The 22,267-nt window shown below is 40.9% G+C and overlaps 1 protein-coding gene across 4 annotated transcripts in view; it reads right to left on the minus strand.

Moving 5' to 3' along the window:
• Positions 1-1,744: 1,744 nt before the first annotated feature.
• The window catches only part of sema5a (sema domain, seven thrombospondin repeats (type 1 and type 1-like), transmembrane domain (TM) and short cytoplasmic domain, (semaphorin) 5A), a 111,563-nt gene continuing 91,040 nt past the window's right edge, over positions 1,745-22,267 (minus strand). For all 4 annotated transcript variants that reach the window (XM_028569875.1, XM_028569874.1, XM_028569876.1 and 1 more), the window contains 6 exons: positions 12,243-12,452; positions 9,949-10,119; positions 9,536-9,691; positions 7,988-8,032; positions 6,350-6,561; positions 1,745-2,502 (listed from right to left, as the gene is read on the minus strand). In XM_028569875.1, the coding sequence (XP_028425676.1) occupies positions 2,383-2,502; positions 6,350-6,561; positions 7,988-8,032; positions 9,536-9,691; positions 9,949-10,119; positions 12,243-12,452 (914 nt within the window). In that variant the 3' untranslated portion in view covers positions 1,745-2,382. The remainder of the gene's footprint in view (positions 2,503-6,349; positions 6,562-7,987; positions 8,033-9,535; positions 9,692-9,948; positions 10,120-12,242; positions 12,453-22,267) is intronic.

A 22,267-nucleotide genomic window follows, 5' to 3' on the forward strand; every position in this document is an offset into this window, starting at 1 on the left:
CTCAGCCCTGCTGTCAAAGTGGAATGTCACATATGTCTGACTGACTACGAGCTGCATAGTTCATGTTGCCGGCAGAGTGCTGAAGGAAGCTTCACTCTGCTGGCAGTAGGTGAGTGTGTGTGTGTGTGTGTGTGTGTGTGTGTGTGTGTGTGTGTGTGTGTGTGTGTGCATAATGGAAATATTCATTATGTGTGCATCCAATGACGATTTATCAATCAAAGTTTGGTGAGGTCAAAGTTTTGAGGAGAACCAATATTGAGAGAGAAATGCAGACTTTTGCAGCTGCTCACACCACTTTTCCAACCTTTATCACACATTTACATGTGCATACACACTTGCACAACCTCCTCATATATGTGCATATAAAACCATCTGTGGGTCTGCATTGCTTTCTTAGGTAGAAAGAATAAACTCAAGGTAGAGAGATTGATTCTCTGGAGCCAGACAGCGCTTGGCCACACATTGGGCTAGACCCCCAAACCGACCAAACATCGCAGTGATTAATAACACCCCCTCCATTACCCTCAGCACACAGATGGGGCGTCAGGTTGAAGGTTGATGGAGAACAACACGGTGTGTGGTGTAACACCCCATCATACAGATTACAGTTTGGACTTCAGACGGCGCCCCCTCCACCTTTACCCTGCTACCTGGCACGATTTGTATCCTTCAGGTATCCTTCCACTGCTGCTGATGCCATTTGTCACTGCAGGGCCTTGCTGAAGACTCCTTTAAAAAATTAGGTGGAGGAAGTCTCCTAGTCTGGTTTTGAGTGATTTATGAGGTGCTGGTGTGTGTGCTCAGCATGCTGTGGTTTTACAGTGTTTTGCTCAAGCAACATCAAAGTCTCTAAAGTTGTCAGAGCAAGCCACACAGGACAGAAGTGCCACATTTGTAATGGAATGCTAGTAATCTAGTTGAAACCATCTTCAGGTCATTCATAAGAGTTGCAGATACTTTACAATGCAAAGCTTTACAAATGAGGTATTAAAAAAATGAATCCGTATAACACACTCTGACAAGTCTGTTGTGTATGAAGCAGTTTTTAATTTATGCACAGTAACACAAGCAAACATGTAAAAAGAGTTAGTTGCAACTGAACCATTGAATAACCTAATATTTGGTTATACACTCTGAACAGAAATATCTCAACTTGATGAATGTATTTCATCTTATAGGATATGGGTAGCATCCCTGTCGGGTTTTAGGAGAGTAGTATTTGCTACGCTCCATCTGTACATTAAATGCCATTAACATCCTGCTTTCACAAATTACATATTTAACTCAGAAGCCAAAGGAATAGCGAACACTATCAAAATTCAAAAACATTATTTTTTTCTTTTACAAAAAATATAAAAAAGTACGGTGACAAAGACTGAACTTGATGCAGGCTGATATGAATACTCCTAATTATTCAGAATGCACATAAACTTTTTTTCTTTTCAAAAGGAAATGTTTTATTCTTTAAACACTTGAGACATTGAATAAATGCATTTAGAAAAACTACAGACATAGGCTTCAAACTTAACATCCTGTACAAAACATATGTAAAACTTTTTAAAGCAACAAAAAAAGAGAGAAAGCAAGAGAAATGCTACACTTAAAGTTCAATCACTGTGAGCTGCTAGAGCCTGTAACAGAAAAAAAAAAAAAAAAAAAAAGTGGACAAACTTGACCACAATTCAAATATCTACATCCTGATTCTAGGACTGGGGATGGATATTGATCCATCTGGAGATTGCTGCAGCAGTATATGGTAAAAGCTATCAGGCATTACCACAGTCTTTGTTTTTTATGACTTCCAAAACCAGTCCTGAACTTAAGACCAGCAAAAAAGAAAAAGAAAATGCTTGCGAGTTTCCAAACCCTGGAATGCGATCAACCATGCAAAAAGAAAAACAACAAAACAGAAAGGCAGAGAAAACACGTCAGATGAAGTCATGCAAAGCGGCTTTGTGGTTATTTCCCATCATTACAAATACAGGTCTGTTTTAGAGGCGTCACAGGAAAGTTGAAAGGGGATCACATTTCCCACAGTCTCTTTGAGTCAAGTTCTTATTTTTCCCTTTTTTGTCCAAATTGGGAAATCCAGTTGTCCGTTTCTCAGCGAGAAAAGAGTCAAGGCAAGATTTGCCCCCCAAAATGTATCTTTCCAAGTGTACCCCAAGGCACCTGAGAGAAAGTGGGCTTTTCCATCTGTTGGCAACACTTTGTGTCTGGGTTTTCACTACATACCAGCTGCCATAGAGTCTGAGAGTGGGACTATCCCACGCATGGTGTCACGAATCTCATTACAAAGCACAAACAAAAGAATACAGTCAAAATGGATGATAGGGTTGGTGTCCCCGCTATGGTATGGAGTCTGAACTGCTGACTCGAGGCTTAATAGTCATCGTAGGTGTTGAGGTCGGTGAAATATGCGTTGGTATATGTCTTTCCGGCAAGCTGTGGATTGAAGTACTTATTTCTTTCCTCCAGAATCAGATTGTTTTTGTTGAAGGCCTGTGGATAAGGGAGAGGAGTCAGTATGGACTTGTTTGCGACACATGGATCAAGTGATTATATGGCAAGGTAAAAGCAAATCCATCAAGCTCCCCCAAATAAAAATAAAAATGGAGCAACATAAATGGGGGGCCGCTCAGTGAATGAAACATACGTACATTTTACAGAGCAAGGTCAAAGAGTTTGCAAACAGTCTGGAAAAATGATAAGCCACCACAGGGCAACATTATTTTGATGCATGTCCGTATGTCCACCTCTGTCATCTTTAATACCCAGCATCAGCACTTTTTATGGCCCTCCAATTAAAAATAATAAGCCATAAAAATCGATCAAGAGAGTCTCTTTTCTGTTAAACAATAAGGAAGAGCCATGGGGGCATCTTCCCTATCCCTGCGTGACATAGTAAACATGGAATGAGCTTCTGATGTGATGCTCAATACAACATCAGCAATTTGGCAAATAAACGCATTCATATGCAGTCTGTTGCAGAGAGTGCGTGTTGGGAGTCCCTTGGGGCAGTGTAATTGAACACTTGATGATGCTGCATTTGCCGTTGATGGATGTTTACGACTGACACTGATAGGGAACAAGTGTGCTGGACAAAAAACTCATATATTTTGCCTCTTTCCCATTATGTGATTTGCACATCAAGGGAATGTAATCAACACTCCCGCAGCCCCGGAGACGGTTATCTGTCTCTGCAGGTGGCCCCATGGCTGCTTCTAAACAGCTGTGCTACAATGCTTGTTAGCATCATCTACTATGTCTTCTTTCCTTAAACCTCTTTAATTGGCTGAAGAATGATTACACTTAAGTTTTTGGTGCGGTAAACAAAATGTGGTTGAACTAGGAAGTGGCATTAGTGATAGAGAGGTAACAGAGGAGCATAATAAAAAGAGCATCACAATGGATTTTCTGTCTCAACCAATCAAATCAAACCATCAAGTAGAAGTAGAGGACAAAACAAGAAAGACAAACATGAAAAAAACATGCAAATGGTTGCACTCGTTGAAAGAGAAAAATTAGGGAGGCATACACTGCCTTCTCACAAGCCAGGTGGGAGAAGGGGGGAGGGGGAGGAGGGGTATGAAGGTGTCTGAGCAGAGAAAGAGAAACTAGAGTCTGTACTCCAACCTGCCACACACAGGAAGTGCCACAGGAAGTGGTAGGGCGGGACACGGGGGGAAGAGGAAGTAGTAGTGCTTAAGGTCAAAGAGTTGTTGGGAAGGGGGTCAATAGGCGAGATGTTGTAGAGGTCAGAGGTTAGTAGAAAATCTCCAGGCCACGCATGGACACCCCCATGTTAGCAGAGAGAGGCTGGTGCATGGCGGGGTCGTCCAAAGGCAAGAGTACCGACACATCTGGCTGCAAGGAGGAGAGGAATGGGCAAGAGTCATCCTCAAAGAAACCCTAAGGCCATATTCTGTTTTAGCCTGAAAAGAGGATTAACTGTACATAAAACTGCAGCTACTGTACATGGTGACTTAGGTTTGTGATCCTAAACTAGACTGTTGAAAATATAGTACTCCAGTTGGCAAACAAACCAGTAGGGTATCTGTGATACATTGTGCATAATAATAATAATGATTCATCAACATCAGGATTTGAGCCAAAAAAACTCTGAAATACGGCATCAGGTGTTCATCCTTCCTCCCTATAAACGCTCAAAAGAAGCAAATTACGGTGTTGCACATTTAATGGTTGAAAATTCACATCAACATCCAAACGTTTTAGGCTTAGTGAGTGAGGGTTGGAGGCAGAATGTGCTTTTGGAGAATTAGACAGCGTTCATTTGTCATGCAGCTCCTTTTGTATTTTCACATGGTCTGTCTATATTCATATCCGCCTCTTTTTGCAATAGGGCTAACTGAATTATGCTCTATGTTCCTGACTGTAATTGCATGACAGATGAACGCTCACACCTTTATTCTGCAATGAAATTACATTTGGAGATGTTTTCTCCGAGGCAAAGGATCTGTTCTCACTCTGTGGCAGTTTTACAAAACACTCTCATATCTGAGAAGTAGTTTTTCCAAACAGAGATCCAGGTATTCACTTACTTTATAATATATGTCTGATATTGAAGACTTACTCTGACAGGAAATCAAACAAATGAAAATAAAACCTGCCTAAAAATGCTGATTTATCAGTATTGCAGTAAAATCATGTTACAAAACCAAGCGGAGTTTCAATGTAAAACTTTGAAGATTGATTGTGTGCTAAACCCCTCCCCTGGACAGCGATTGTTAAATCATAGCCTTCACAATGGCATTAGACATGGCTGGTCTGTAGAGCTTTGAATTTCTCTACATTTTGAAGTATGGGGATGTAGAAAAGTAATTTTAGAAAGTTTGGAGGGTGGTGTTTTTTTCTAGCCTGTTCAAAACCAAAAACACAAGAGCAAAAGTGTGAGGGAACAATGTGTTTGTCTGCTCTATTGTACATTTTAGATTACTGTGTAGCATTTCCCCATTGTCTGGATGGTGCTGGATGCTATCAGAGTATTTGTTTAAACAAATCAACAGTCAGGTCTTAAATTATTCCTTACCACACATATAATACTAGGACTAGCTACACATTGCTATACAAAAACCCACATCATTAACTGTCTGGTGAGGATGCTGACTTTTTGCCTGGGACATGTAGCTTTAGCCTCAGTCTTTTGGTGCAATATCATGTAAATGACTTAGCCATTAAATGCATACTTAGGACTTGTTTAGAAAGCGAGTCAGCTGGAAATGTGAAAAAGTCAGCCAGAGAAATAAACAACACATCAAGCTAACATAAGTGGAGTAAGCTAGCTACAGTAGCAACACCTAATAATAGCCAGCTAGGAATAAGAAGCCTTCTAATTTATACATCAGTTTAAAATAAAGCTCCCTATTATTAAAAAAAAGAAGTATTATTTCAAAAATTAAATCTGCCACCATTATTATTGTGAACTGCATATCTGAATGGAAAGCTTGAGGCGTAGCATCAGTAACTACAGTAAGGAGGGCAGCTTTATGCCATGTAGCCTTGCATATCCAATAGCTGCTTATTAGCAGGAAGACCAATGGTTGCCAGCGCCTTTAAGTGGACAGCTAGTGCCAGACTATATTACAAATGCAATTTGGCAAGTACTTTAATTGGTATAAAATCATGATACAAGATTACTTTGAAGCTCCTTTTTTGGGGTAAAAAATGCACAGGTTGTTAGAGTGATTGACATTCCCTTTAATACAGAGCAGTGGGAACCCTTGAAAAAAAGCTGTGGCATGGAGAAGTTGTGGACATCACTAATCACCAGCTCAGTCTGGCACTAAAGGCCTGATGAATCAGTGGATAAGAGGCTCGTTTGTAGCTGGATCTCTGTAACTGGCTCTGGTGCATCCGACTGTCTGCAATTTAGGATGCAATAATGACACAAAGCCTGTCTAAGCAGGGAAATGTGCAGATACAGAGCATCTTCGCTGATTACCTACCCACGCAGCGATAGGTAATTGCATAAGTATGTTATGAGAAAGCAGTGTATGACCACTGACACAGAACAAAGTCACATACTGAGACACACAGCAGAGGAGCACACAGAGAGAAGATGTACGCACAACTGCCTATCTGTTACACGTCTAGAGAGTGCCAGTGCACGACAGGAGGTGGTGTGACAGTGAGATTCATGCAGTAAGAAGTGTGTTTAATCACAACTGACACTGGAGGAAGAGGCAAACCGTTGCTCACTGACTGGGAGTGGGATTGTGACATCAATTGATTAAGTCAAACAGTAAGGAAATGGAATTTTTTTGTTACACATCCGGAGATCAGTCAGGCGTGACCCGCAGTGAACCCCAGTGCAAACCTGTCCACAGACCTTGATGGCTTCCACCGAGTCGTATTTGTCCAGTTTGTTGATGTGGTTGGTGATGCTGGTGTTGAGCGGTGCGGCTGAAATGGGGTGGATGACGGTGGCGTCGTGTGACTGCTGCTGGTAGCGCTGGCAGTACGAGTAGACCAGCAGGGTAACGAGACAGCCGAGGATGGAGCTGCTGAGCCCCACGGCGATCATGTGGAAGAGGTTGAAGTCTGGAAGAAGAAATGAAGGGGGAGAAGGAGAATGGAGGTAATTCTCTGTCAATTCACACAAGTGTAAGTGGTAACTGAAGCTGCAGTTCATATGGTAATGATGGAGTGTTCTGCAATAAAAAAGGACAGCTTTTTCTTCTTCGTCTTTTTCTCTTTGTTCTTACTGTGTGCTAGTGGGACCGGCTGTATATCACAGATGGAAGATGTGGAAGTAAGTAAGTGACATTCAACTTTCATCTAGATATTGTACACATGGGCTATAATTGCAGTAAGAATTTGTCCTCAGCTGACAAATATAAATCCAACATCTTTTTCCTTCAAGAATGGCCAATTTACTTAACTTTAGAGGTGTCTGTTGCCAAAACTAATAGAGTAAAATATATAACATAATACATATAAAGATATATTTATACTAAGATATTAAGCAATTAGTTAGCTTAATAATGATAGTCTAATACAATAACTGATATGCTGCATATGATTTCTGTATTATTAATGCACTATCCATACTGAACATCATGTTTTATGGATAAAGACATAAATCAACTAAGTTATAAGTTTATGAAATACAGGCCAGACCACTTTCCTCTACTGGCTATTATTTATGTTCAAAAAGACGTATAGGTGAGAACAATTGTTTGTTTGTGCCCTGAGCACACTGCAGATCTCCCTCTCATTCTGTATCCAGCCTCCACCAAGCTAAATACTGACAGGAGGAGCAGCCTGTAGCCTGTGTAAGTGTGTAAGAGGCAAAACACAGTGCACAAAAGGTCCCTAAAGCCTTGCTTCTCCTCATCTAGCTTATTGCTGCGGGCGCAGGGTGCCTGTCTAAGGCAACTTGGATTAGTCTTTCTCCATTTTTATAAACTCGGAGCAGTCTCATATATGGATTGTTGCAGCTGAGCAGTAGAACAACAATGTTAAAAGTGACCTTATTGATTCACTCAGACTCCAACTGTAACTGTGGAAATGTAAAACTATTGCTTTGGTCATTCACCAGGGTGTTTTTCAGAACTGTGGAATATACTGTATAGATAGATAGAAGTAAATTAAGGTTTGCGATAAACCATCTGCAGCACTCCAAACAGTATATATGCATAAGACTTAAACAGTCTATTGTGCTACTTAAGATGGTGTTAATATTTTTGGGAGGAAATGATGAACTTGAATAACTTGACAAATTTCATCCCGTGCAACTACGACTCCCTCCACATATGATCAGATCACCATTTTTCTTTAATGTCTGCATGTAAATGTGCGTTAAGCAGGATTGGAAAGCTATATTGGCATATAGCCAAAGATACTATACATGCAACGCCAGGTGTTATCCTCACCTCTCTGTCTTACACACACACACACACACACACACACACACACACACACACACACACACACACACACACACACACACACACACACAAATTACCTCCACAGCGCCTTTCATCCTGACTTGAGCGTGCAATGGAGACTTCTGAAAAGAGGAAAAAGCAAAAGGCAGCATAATTAGGGCCAAAAACCATATACACCCCTGTTAGCATGACAAATTGTACCCTTGAAGGTGAGCGTGGAGAAGAAAGCTGTATTCAATATGGAACAGATTATCGTAAAAACTCCACGAGTTAATCGCGGCTGTGGCACCTGGATGGTTTATGAAAAGTATCAGCTCTCATTAACTGAAATGAAGTACATGACGTATCTAATGAACCTTAATGGACTACCTTTCCCATTAAAGGGGATGGATGATAAGGTATAAAGGCAAATGGGTAATTCTCAAAAGATCTGTGAAGGGTTTTTATGACTATTATATCCCTGCTAATTAATTCAGAGAGGTTACAAATGTATGTTTCAATCAAATGTTTATTTTAATCTAATAAGTAATGATTCCTGAAGTTTATCCAATCCAGGCCTCTATCCATGGATAAATAACTTTTTCCAAATATACAAAGATTTTATAGCAGTTTCAGTGTTCACAGTGATGAAATGTTAATTGCATAAGAATCCTTTGTTAAAAGGAGGAGTTTTAATGAGCTCTGTGTAGAACAGATCAATGCTTGAGGGTGTCTCGCATTGCTATCAATACTAATGGTGTGTGTGAGATATGTGTGTGTATGTATTTCATATGTACTTCAGAAAGTCCTTCTAAAATGTCTGACTTTTTTGGGACAGCAGGGCAGTGGAGGTACTTTTATTTATTTTTTTCGGACTCTCGTTTTTTATTTCAGCCTTCCCCTGCAAGATATACTGTAATTATTATTATTGTACTTGCATTGTTAACAATTGTTAAGCATTTTAACAACAGAAAAGCTGTGGGACACACTGCAATGACTCTCATTAGGAAAAAGGTTGCATTATTAAATGGCAAATTATCACACAAACATGGATACCAGAAAATAGTAAAATAAATAAATAAAAATGCTTAACAGAAAACAGCACACAGGAGCCATTTCCCCCTTTCCTTTCCTACATGAAATAGCAAAACTGCTGGTGTAAGTGCTTTTTGCATGGCCTGACAAGACTTTCTAAGCTAATAATGAAACTAATATATGAACCCGTGTGGTTGAAATGAGTAGGGGACTGCCCTTAAGTGTAGCACCCGGGTTCACGCCCTCGTGTAATCACCTGCCACACTCGGGAGTCCTTGAGCAAGACACTAATCTCAACCATTCGCAAAAGTGCTGCCCTGTCGCTGAACCTGACCTCCGACCTGAGATGAGTCCCTTAGAGGGATTGCTAACGTATTTCATTATCACAGAATTCTTGGAAATGAACAGAATTACCACTGTGGGCATATGGTGGTGGGTGGGTGGTGCAGATTGAGTGTGTGTGCTCAACCTTGTGTGTTAAGTCATGCATGAGTGCGCAAGACATTCCTGATGAGAGGAAGCTTGTCTGTGTGCACATACAGTAGACGGATGTATATTTGTGTGTGTGCGTGTGTGTATTTGTGCGTGTGTGTGTGTGTGTGTGTGGTCACCTGGTATTAAATTGGAGTCAGGGGAGCATGGCCTAGTCTCGCTGTTGTTTCCTGAGCACTGGTTTCCAGTGGGAAACAGGACATCACAGTGACGTACACGCATCTGGGCGCCGTTGGAGTCACAGCGGGACCACTCCGACCAGCTGGACCAGCTCTCTGGAAATGGCAATGACGGTATATCTCACAGCATGTCCAGTGTGTGTCCATATATTTGTCCGTGTATGAAATGTGTGCACCCTCAGCTGCATTTTAGTCATGCATGAGTGTCCTCTGAGGGGGCCGGGTGAGACTAAAGAAAATAAGCAATGAACCTGTGATGGATTGGTGGTCGAGTCAGAGCCCTAAGCTGCTTATCACTGAAGTGTGTGTGTGTGTGTGTGTGTGTGTGTGTTTGTGTGTGTGTGTGTGTGTACCTGGACAGGATTGTGTGTTGCACAGTGCCTCCTCAGTGTGCAGGCCCAGGCATATGTCCCCTCCGTAAGCCGGCGAAGGGTTGCTGCAGGTGCGCGTCCTCATGTAGTGTCCCCCTCCACACATCACAGAACACTTGGACCATGAAGACCAGCATGACCAGCTGCCATCCACTGAGCCGAGAATATCAGTGTCATATTGTACATGTTGATGCTTAGAAAATGGAATGATTATATTTGCATGAACATTTTCTACTTCTGTAACTGGTGTAGGACAGGAAATAGTCACTCAATTTCAGTTTCTTGTTGTCTAGAGAATATATTCCCCAAAATGTGTGCTTTCGTATTTCCTAGGATTTAGGTTCCAGGTCATTTGAAAAGACAATTTTCTCTGAACATCAAGTGATTGGAAGTCATTCCAAGCCATTTCAAACAGCGATGCGTAACGCAGAAATATGAAGCAATTTGGAGATGTGTGTGTGTGTGTGTGTTTGTGTGTGAGAGAGTTTTAAAGTGACAGGAAGTGTGCTTAATCCAGCTGTTACAGCAAATGCCTGACCTCCCCCAACAATCTCTACTCTGATTAATAAAGATAAATGAAGCATCACAATTCGCTGTTGTTGTTCCTCCTTTCATGTGGTGCCAAGCAGCAAACGTTAAAATTCCTGACAGCATCAGCACACAAAGAAGACATAAATAGACAAAAAGAGGGGGGGGGATGTCGGAGAAATTAAAAGAGAGGAGTACAAAGAGCAATAACATGGGGGCAATCTTTGGCCATTAATTCTTTAGAATCAAGTGGATAAAACCTTACTTCATTGTGGCAGAGAGATAATACCTTTTTGGAAACACTTGGGAATTGCTTTTAAAGACCTGATGATGGCTGGCAGCACAGTGCAGGTAATTGAAGTTGCCAAAGCTTTTTGTCATCTCAGTGTAATTTCTCTATCACAAAGCGACATATAAGTCGATTCCTGGCCCTCGATGACGGATCGTCTCATCTCCGGCGTGGACGCAAGAAAAACACAGATTCATTTGTTTCCAAACCAGATGGATGGTAGGCATAACACCTTCTCTCTCCTTCTCCTTCACAGCGCACTAACACATTTAAAAAGCACTGGATTAGCCATAGGAGGATTACAATTAGTCTACCAGCATGGCCTGCCTGCCTCAAAATAATATCTCATTTTCAGAGGGGTGCTAATTGAGTATGCATTAGTATTCATTACTACTCAGGCTGGGTTAAGTCTGTTCCTTTGGGGGACAGGAGTGCGGAGTTGTTCATCAACATACTGTAGCTGTGGTGTTATTATAGTCAACATCCCAGAATAGGTGTACTACATGTATTAGCATAGTGATGCAGGGCAGGAAAATCAAAGTACATTCACTCGACATTTTACTCAAGGGGAACATTAGTGGCAACCATACAGGCAGAGCTTGCCTGAACAAAGCAAATCTGATGCTCTTAGATCCAGAGTCTCTCAGCTGATAGTAGTTTACCCTGTTAGCGACTGCGCTCAAGCTGTTGAGCTGAATGGCGTGCACTTTCACTGAATGAATTCAGGCTGTAAAAAATTGTATCGACGACCGAGCACTCTCTTGCCTTTTTTTTGCTTGGTTACGGCGTGGCAGCAGTTATGTAGACAGATTGCGGCTGCTAAAGATGATGCGTAGATCCGGGCTTTTAGTGAGATACCTAAGCCTTACTCCAGGGGTCTTGACTAATAATCATCTGAGACAACATTCCTGCTTGTCTGCTTGGCACCTGTGCTGGATACCAGGTGTGCTTTATGCCAAACTAAGTACTGGATTTCCATTTAGACAGCTTACTTCCCTTGTCAGACAGAGTATTCTTTTAATTAGACAGCTTCCTCTCTCTTAGTCTTCCGCTACAGGAGTGTTGAAAATGCATTGTCTCAGGGCTTTTCACAACAAAGTAAGGCATCCCATAGCTGGCAGCATAATTACCCAGCAATGTACTGTAATTACATACTGGAGCGCCACAGGGTTTGTCTCTTTGATTCCTGGTGTAAATTGGGGTCTTTGTCACACCTTTTATCTGCAACTGATTTCTTTTGTGATTCCTGATGATTTGAAGTCATTGTGTCACTGTAATTTTTTATCCATTAATCAAGGGAAAACATAGTTTTGAGTATGGTGTTTATTTATCTGTGTGTGAGTGTAAAAGAGATCTGGCTATGTAATTGACTTCTGGTCTTGTGAATGTTCTTATCTCTGTGTGTCCTGTGTGTAACTACAACTGGCTTGTAGCATGTGTATATTTGTGCATTTCTCACCTGGACAAGGGGTGATGTTACACTCCTGATACTCCTGTGCTGGCCCCAGGCAGGTCTGACCTCCGTACTTGGGCTCTGGGTTACTGCAGGTCCTCTTCCGGCTGCGGATTCCCCGGCTGCAATCTCTGCTGCACTGGGACCACGAACTCCAGGATGACCAGCCACCGTTCACCGTGTGGCCTGATATCCTCCCGAGACGAAGCACCTCTCCTGTTGGGAATAGAGTTGGGACAACATAAAAAAAATTAGACTATTGTCAAAACAACATGTACTGTATGTCACCTGTGTGGTATTGTTAGCTTTCGCTGCGTAAAGACAACATTTCCTACAAAACCCTGCTGTTCTGTGTAAGAAGGCAAATTGGTACTTGTCTTCCATTCCTGGCATCAATGTGTGCATTCATTTTGAAGAGCAAGAAGAGGGCAGAGAGTCAATAGCAGCTCTTGATAACAGTTTAGAGATACTCCAAAAGCTTTAACTTGATTTGTGCTAAAAGAGCAGAGCCAACCGCATGTTTTGTGTTGTTAAGTAATGTTATGCTGTAAAGCAATTTGACAGATTTAATTTAAAATCAACTGGTGGAACACTGTGTGTACTAAGTGTAGAAGCTCACAGGCACTGTCAATCTGCAGTTCTGCCTGTTTACTAAAGCATATCTGAAAGTATACTTACTGTATGTCTTAGGGAGATGGAAACGCAATGGAAAACACATTTATTGAATATAATTTTTACTAGCCATGGTTCTAGCGATTGGTTGGTCTATCCACCACTCTAATCCAGACTGAAATATTTAAGAAACTAATTAATGGATTGTCTTGAATTTGAAGCCTAATGACTTTTACTCTTGTGGTTTACATTTGTCGTTTTGAAATGTTGCGATTAGTGGATGGATTCCTTCAGGAATAAGTGTAATAACTTTTTGTTTAACTTTTCATCCAGCGCCATCATCAGGTCAAAATTTCAATTTGTCCAATACTTTGGTTTAAGACCAAATCCCTGCAAAATTACATTCCCATCAGCCTGAGCTGTACTTTGTGTCAGTGCTAAGAAGCCAATGTTGGCATGATGTTGAAGAAGTTAAACGTTGTACATTCTAAACATAAACATGTGTTAGCATTGTCACTGTGAGCATGTTGGCATGTTGATGCTAGCATTTAGCTCAAAGCACCACTGTGCATGAGTAGCCTCACAGAGCTGCTAGCATGGTTGTAGACTCTAGTCTTGTTTGTGTACTCATTTTTTAAGTAGTCGAAGCAAGAAAAATTACTGATTAAAAAACTTGCGTATTTTTATTTCAACTATTGTACTAGTAGTACTATTGCCAGTTGAGTAAAAAAAAGAAGTAACAAGACAACTGAGCAGAAGATAGATCAAAAACTCTACGCCCAAACTCAGAGTAATTTCCTGTATTTGTGTCAAGTAGGTTTCTCCACTTGACACAAGGAAACTAGGAGACTAGCGGCAAGTCTTGAGTCTACTGATTCCAATGGGAGAAGTGAACATGAACACAGATTATGACCGATTCTTTTGCCCCATAGTCACCAAAGTAAATATTGGAGCCATTTTTACAGGCAGATAGATGTGCGATGGTGTCAGAAATCAGCTGCGCAGATGTAATCCATCATTTAATTCTTTACAGGCCTCTTGTCATTCTTGAAAGAAGGATTCAGTGAGAGCTGAGTGTGTCCTGTCAATATGCGAACGCTTCCCCTCATCAAACAACATCAATTGACTAATCTGTGTACACTCAGCTGGAATAAGTCGAATGGAAAATTCTTAATGAAATATGAAACCATCATTTCTATTAAACTAAAATTACTGCATGCATTAATCCGCACCGTGGAAATGAGCAGAATGAGCGGAGAGAGAAAGCTTCTGGCCTTTTTGAATGAAAAGTGTGAACTCATCTGCTTGAGTGAATGATAATCACCTCCAATGAAATTACAGTCACTATCCAAGCACTTCACGGATGAATCACTCTTTCAACAAACTGGACTATTATGTACTTTCTCAGATAGCAGCCTTCATTTTGAGAGAAGGGATAGCATTTCGGTGTTATTGAAATAGACAACAGAATCTGGAAACTGAGTCTGAAACACTCGACCATGGCACAGCAACCTTCCTTTTTGCCTAATTGTATAATCTTGTGATTTATCTTTTTGTTATATCACTACCTCTTCTATTACAGTATGCTCACAGCTTCTCTTTAGTCTTCTCTTCCTCTCTGTCTATCTTTCCCATTAACCTTCTCTCGCTTTTTGTCTTGCTCCCCCTCCCTCTGTCCTCCAACCTGGTCTCGTTTTGTCAGCGTGCTCTTTTCACTGACAGTTACCGTGTCGAGGCTGCTTTGTATTCTCAGGGAGAGGAAAGTGTGTTTACCTATCCCAAATCCTCGACCTCTTCATAACTACGGCCGACCTTGGCAGTGCACAGGCCAACTCACCCCGGCGTCAAGCTGGCGTGAGCGTTGACAGGCCCGTCGAGGCTCCCACTCTTTATCGATTCTGAGCAGGCAGTGGCACGGACAGTCCCCCCTGCCACTGTGACCCGTAGTCTTTATCAAGCCCTCTGTAGCCCAAGAGACCGGACTGCTGCTCTGTCCTAACAACGGAGTGCTTTATAATGATCTCTCTCATACATGCACATATACACATTAAAAGAGCCTAATCTGGACACACACACTTCCATGCACACACCAATACAGGTATGCAAACAATTACTGACTACTTCCTTTGCTTGCTCAATTTTTTGTTCTGAGACTACTTTGGGGTGCTGTGCGTATTGTTAATGCTACTTCACAGGGACTGCCCTCCCGTCGCCAAAACAAACAGCGTGGTGCCCTCCCTTTCAAATAGGCAGCGACTGGATCTATTGATCTGCACAAGAACCACACACAGCCGGAGAGAATTAATCCTCGCTCTCCTGACGAGCTGGGCCGAGCCAAAACTAAGAAGGACACAGCACAACATCCAATAGTCCCCACTGCAAAGAAACTAGGACATGAAAAAAAAGATTTCCCTTTTCCCTCCCCTTGCTCAATCTCACACCATGCTCAAAGGCAAAGCACACTGTAAATAAAAGTATTAAGTTCTGTGTGTGTGAGAGAGAATAAACATGTATGCATGTGTGGTAAAAAAAGGAATTGGGACTCTATGAGGCCACACAGACACGCAATGATGTGCAATGTACACTATAGGCAACTGTAAAGGCACTAAAGCAGCGAAAGAAGAGAGAAGAAAAGAATTAAGAGATAGAAGCAGAGATGGAGATGAGATGACATCTGCAAACCGGAGAGAGAACTCCGCTTTGAGACAGACAGATGTGAGAGACGGAGAGCTGGAAAAATCGCTAACCTTCAGCAGTGAAGGGATGCACTGTCATGTGTGAACAAAGTTTTATCGACATCAGACTAACACTGGACCACACTGAGAGAGAAAAAGTGGAGAAGTGCTTCTTCCAGCCTGTCCTAGATTCACAACTGCACATTTACTCCCCATTACTCTTCCTCCCTCCCTCCCTCCTCCGGATCGGATCAGTAATGTCTCTCTGCAAACGTGTGTTTGCACATACACTCCATATTTATATTTAAAAAAAGAAAATGTATGGCTGTTTTGCATATCATGCCCTGATTTCTATATGACAGTGCACCCTGGGCTGTCCCGAGGTCTGCCTAGCAATGGTCGACCCAGAAACCCTCCAGAGGCATTGAAGCGCTAATTTAAAGGGTGAAATTAAAACCCAAACCCTATAAAGCTAGCATTGCACATGCACAGAAACACAGAGTACAAATAGCTAAGAACAAGGATGGACATACTAACCTGAATGTTATGGGATGTTTCATAAATTCACTCGAGGTGAGGCTTGTTAGTGTGACACGTTTTAAAAGGGGGATTAAAGGCCCAACCTCTAGTGTCCTCTGCTGAAACATTGTCCCCCAAGAAATGTCTTTCAGAGATTTATTGGACTGAAGCATTTTTATTTACTGTCTGTCTATAATGTTTGAGGTTATAAGGACACAAGGACTGAAAGAACAATATTAGATTATTTGTGGCGTTTGCAGGGTTTATTGTTTAAAAAGGATTAGCAGTAGGTTAAACTCCAGTTTAGGGTTGCATTTCTAGAACATTAACCTCAAACATACTTTTTCCATCACTGCCAATGTTAGAAAAATGATGCTTTCTAGCAAACTGTTATGCTTCATTTTAGTGTTAAACTATTTGCATGAAGTCTGTGTGCAACTATTTCTGTTTCTCATGTGATAATCATGAGAGCCACTGACCTTGCAAAAAGCACAGGATGCCCTGAAGGCAGAGAGTGCATAATGTGGAGGAGATGCCGAGCCTGAACAGAGATAAGAAGAAAGCTAATGATTGTGTGAACCGTATAACTAACTTGACTCCCTACTCCTTCAAAAACCCACTGTTGAGACCACTCGTCAGTCATTTCTGTACTACGAAGTGCTATATATGCTCCTTGCTGCAAGTAAACAAGCTTTTAAGAGTACCCCAGTGATTTTGTCCATTCTTCGATAATTAATTATCCTAACAGCAAATATCTGACATTCAAAGTTCCAGTCCACTGCCAATCAGCAAACTTTCTTGTGTTATTGTTTTCACATCGTCCATTGTTATTGTTTATCTGGTGAGTTTTATTTTCTGACAACGTAGGATAACTCAGCATCACATGATATCATTTTCAGCATCTGACTGACAATTTGCCCTTGCATGCACCATCAAGAAGAGTGTTGAAAATGGTCCCCTCTGCTCCAAACTGCAACAATAACATAACTTTGACAAGAAAATTATGGATCACCTTCCACATGCAGGTTTCAAGTCACCAGACTTAGACTGTGGTGAGATTAACTCAAACCAGCAACTAGTTGGAATGTGGGAAATCAGAATGGTATGTTTTAGATAATTGTTGTACAAAACCCATTTAACCAATTTTTTTTCCAAAGTATGTATTTTTTCTAAGCAAAATATCTTAGTATTTAACAACAACCAGTTCTGTTGTTGAACTGTTGTGTTAACGCAGCATCGCTCTTGCCACTACAATCAAAGGTAACACAAAATACCTTCTGCTACGGCTGGCTGTAGTGGTCGTGGGCTTCAAGTGTGTGTTTGTGGTAATTGTAAGTGCTTTTATAAGAACGAGGCAACTACCTGATATTGCCAACAAACAGCATGCATAGGATTGATTTTTTTTCTACCAAAGGAAACTTGCTTCCATCAAAGAAGCCCTTTCCTTCTCCCTGATAATTGTAAGTACCACAGCACTGCTCTCCACTCTGAGGTAGCATCCAGTCTGATAAAAATAAGCAACAAAGCGGAAAGTGAACCAATGTCAGAGAAGACAGGCGAAGACAAGCTCATGACTTAGTCAGAATGTGAGAAGAAACTTTTCTTGGGTACTGTTAATCTGTTAGAATCTTCTGTTTTGATGTTTTTAGGAGCTCAGAGCAATAGTTTCATGCAGGCGTGTCGTGCAAAGAGTGGCTTCCTGCCAACAAAGTCAAATCTTTCCGACATGCAGCTGTGTATATTTTCATCGCCTACGCTGGTTTGCTAATTTGTTGACTCTATGTCACCAATATCTATGCCACTCTATATGAGGGGCACATTGAGGGCAAATGTGAAACAGACAGTGTGTCATTGGCACTCCAACGGTTCCCTGCAAATTTGGTGTCAAGGATAATTGCAATAAGGTTGTAAACTCCATCTGACAGTAATCTGGGAAAGGGCATGGGTTACATACTTAACTGAAGCATAACAGACAGAGAGCCCATATAGGGAGAGATCCAGTCATCAACAGCTTAGTAGATGTTTTTCATTAAGATTTGGCATGGAGAAAGAAAGATATTTTGTTTTTTTAATCACTGTAATTTTTTTCAGACTTACTATTACTCAACCTTGCAACATCCATCTTGTTGCCAGAGTCAACTGAGAGCTTCCATTATCTGCCTACTGGCTTTACTCCACCATCACCAGCGTCTAGGCTCCAGGGGAATGGTGTCCTACAGAATCTGCTAACTTCATGTCTAATCACCAAAGTCTGTTTCCATGTCAATAAATATTGTTATACATAATTAATTTCGACCTTTTGAAACACATACAGTACCTCAAGGACCAGACTGTTGTGTAACTTATTGTAACATAACTGTGTGTTCACTTAACTTTGCTGAACTAGATGTTTCTTGACTGAAAAACACTGAGCAGTCCACATAAAAAAGGGGGCTCTAACTGTAGGGAGAGAGATCAGGACAGAGAAACAGAAAGACAATAAGGGTACTGGAATAGTTGTCATCCGTCAGAAGTGTCCCTCAGCAATGTCCTGTGTCTACTCGGTGTCTGCTCATGACACCCGTGCAGGAGAAACTAATCTGTCGCCCATGAGAAGGCCCTGGCCTTGATACCAGATCAGCTGAAGCACACATCAAGCTGCTGACACTCCACCGTTTCTCCCTGGGAAAAAATGAAGCCATCACTCACCGACACAAGCCTGCAAAATTACAAACTCACAGCCTTCTACAGAAATGTCTTTCATCTTTCCAGTTCCTTCTTTTCTTTTCCTTTAGTGTGTCTGCTTCTGTCTTTGTGAGATGCAAATGAGGAAAAACTAACTGGAGTGAATGCATGATTGCAAAGCTTTTTTTAAGCTTGAGATGACTTTTTTTGAATCATAAAACAAGTGTTACTGAACTTTTAACTCATTACGTAGAGATATTGATTATATCAGGCAGGCATATCTGTTTCATAGACATATGGCTTCACAGAAATCATCATTTAAATTATCAGGTTTGTGCGGTAGGCTGGCCTTTGGTGGCAGACAGACTGACTAATAACTAAAGTTTGTTAGTTTGAGGCTGACGGATGATAGGCAGGTAACTGGTTTTAATATTGGCAACAGTGGGAGGGTGAATTCCAGCTGTATGCAGACTACAGCAGGCTGGTTAGTAATTGTCTGTTTGCAAAACCATTCCCCAGAACAGTGACTGAGTGTCCAATCATAGCTCAGCAGACCTGTCAAGCTTTGGATTTCTCCATACACTGAAAGACTGTGCATGCATGGGGCTGCAGGGAGAGTGACACCCGGCATTTAAAGATTTGGGAGAGTGATGCAAATTTTTATCTTTCCAAAACCACAACACAGAAAAAAGTAGGGAAGGAGTCTTTATAAGAGTCATTAATAACATTAATTCTGCAGAGGTCTCTTTGAGCAATCTATTAAGAAATACATGTGTGCAAGATGGCGAATACGCAAAAACCAACTGCCTCGTGTAAGCCACTTAGTAATATTAATTGAGTATTAATGCATACATATTATATGAAGACATATTGTATCACTGAGTAAAGAGAAGAGTCATTTAATTGGCAGAAAAAGAAAAGCCATGTTTTATAATTTTGCTTCATGGACGTTTAAACATACACGCCTAAAAAGGCAATTATGCAAATGATCAAATGTTTGGTTTTTCATTCAGGCATGTGAAATGTGATAAAAAGGAAAAATGGCTACAAATGATAAAAGATTAATCAATGGGCGTACATGACAAGAGAGGTCTTTAAATCACTACAGATCTTAAGTAATTAACTCTTCGCTATCATTAAGCTATGATCACTGATATGAAACAGTCAGTAGGTTATATAAAAGATCATTGTAAATGCTTGGTTAAATCGCATATTTATAATGTATCTCGTATAATAAAGACAGATAGATATCTTCATATGATAGACATTGAGACACAAAGAAAAAGAGGCACTGGGGAGAGGTCGGAAAAGTCGCAAAAACATATCTCAAACATGTTTTTTTTTGTCTCCATTTATTGCAGGGATTAATTCTCCATATCTGTGCTTTACAGATGAGACTTCCAGCTGTTCAGGTGGTCAATAACATGTGCCGTGTCTCAGAATACAATCCAAATCATCAAATGTCAGGTATATCTGATCACTTTGATGCTTCAAGCTACAAACATAGTGGCATTCTGCCAGAGCAGGGGGAGATGAAGAAGATCTCAGACAACATGGCAGTGTGGGCTTTTTATTGAGTAGCGGGGGAGCGACATCAGTGCGACAGCTACACAGCGAAATAGACTTTTAAAGTTCATGCATCGCTTTCAAGACAGTATTGGCTTTAGGGAGAGTGTAAAGTCTTTACTCCTGATTTGCATAAGATGTTTAAACACACAATCTTATCACATATTTCACCTGGCTGATTTGTTGCATTTTGTTAAGATGTGAAAATGCACATACACACTTTCTTGTTTTCGTTATCTACACGCTTGATACAGAAGATGTGATGTGTGAGCGTAGTAAAAAAAAAAGTACTGAGTAATGGAATGAATTCCATTACTTTTGAGTATTAACTAAAGTACTAATTTTTCAATGAGTAAAATGTAATTGAGTAACTTGCCCAACGCTCTAATCGAAAACTGCTGCCTGACGCAAATAGTAAATCATTATCAGGTGACACACCATCCTTTTTGGGTTTTCATCATCTCGGTGGGATCTCAGTCCTTTGCCCCACTTGTGGACATCAATACACACCTTCACTGTGGCGGTAATTATCCTGCGATGGCCTCTCGCTATAAGTAAAGTTAACTGCTGCTCCCAGGGCTCAGAGGTGGATGGTGGGAGGGGGACAAATTGGAAAAATGTCATGTGCACACACACATATGAGCACGCACAAACAGAGGCACATATCTACACACCCACAACATGGCAAAAAATGCACATTACACCCCGCTTACACACACACACACACACACACACACACACACACACACACACACACACACACACACACACACACACACACACACACACACACACACAGTGCTCTCCAGATGGATGACAAGTTTGATAATGGTTGAAATGAAGAAGTGGACTGGAGTCCATCCTCTTTTTCGACAGTTATGGCCTAAAACTCATCTGAGAAGTGAATCATATTGAAGTCTTAGATGAACAATCAATGTGGGACAAGAGCAGAGCAGCACACAGAAGTCACGTACTGTACACCTCAACAGGTCTTGTTTACACTCATGCTGTATACTACAACTGGCGTGAAACTGTTTTTTAACTCTTTTTTTTAAGGAAGATGAAATTGTTTCATATTCTATGTTGAAGTTTTTTTCTGTCAAATGTACACAACTGATGAAAAGAATCTTTGAGTGAACCAGTTTTGATGTTAAATAGTTTAATTTACAATAAGCGAATAATATTAATATAAATAAATAAAATAAAATCATTGCCGTGCTTTGAAGCAATGTTGAACAGCATTATTTCCTGCAGTGGTGTTAATTACTTATCTAGTTTAAATGCCAATATATGGAATACGAAGTGCAATAGCATCATGACTAATCACTGCTGTTAATAATCTTTGGCACTGATTGTATAATAAAGTTTGTATCTATTAATAGAAAAATTCTAAAGTTTATATAATAAAGTATATAAGTTTATATATAAAGTTCCTCTTTAAAGGAAAACGTGTCTAAATGTAACCTGCAGCACTGTTGGTACATCATTTACACCTAAATGCTGAGTTAACAGCTACTCCCATGTTTTCTGATGGCAGATTGGTGAAAACAACACCCATATTTAACGCTCATAATGTGCACCTCATACATCACCATCTGCCTGCTGTAGCCTATAGGCTGCTTACATCCAGCACAGCCTGACTCACTGCCAAAGGGACTGCTGAACCTTCAGCCTTTGTTTTTCAATGGCAGTGATTAACGCTAAAGCTAATCTGATGTCAGGCTTCTGGTGACAACCTCTAATGAAACACTGTGTGTCTGTTACTTCCTCCCGCTAATCAAAAACAAGACAGACCTATTAAAGCTCAAGACTTTTGTTCACTAATGTCTTGGTGGTGTGGTGGTGTCACTCCTCTTAAGGCTTTGAGTCTGCGGTCAGGTTTCTCTGTTCCTACCAGTGCTCATTTAAAACTGTACAGGAACATTTAAGCGCTGGCGTCAAAGTGTGAAGAGAACAACCTGTACTAGCAACAGCACTGGAGGAGAAAGAGAGATT

Source organism: Perca flavescens, chromosome 22 (assembly GCF_004354835.1).
Source record: "Perca flavescens isolate YP-PL-M2 chromosome 22, PFLA_1.0, whole genome shotgun sequence".
Lineage (NCBI taxonomy): Eukaryota > Metazoa > Chordata > Actinopteri > Perciformes > Percidae > Perca > Perca flavescens.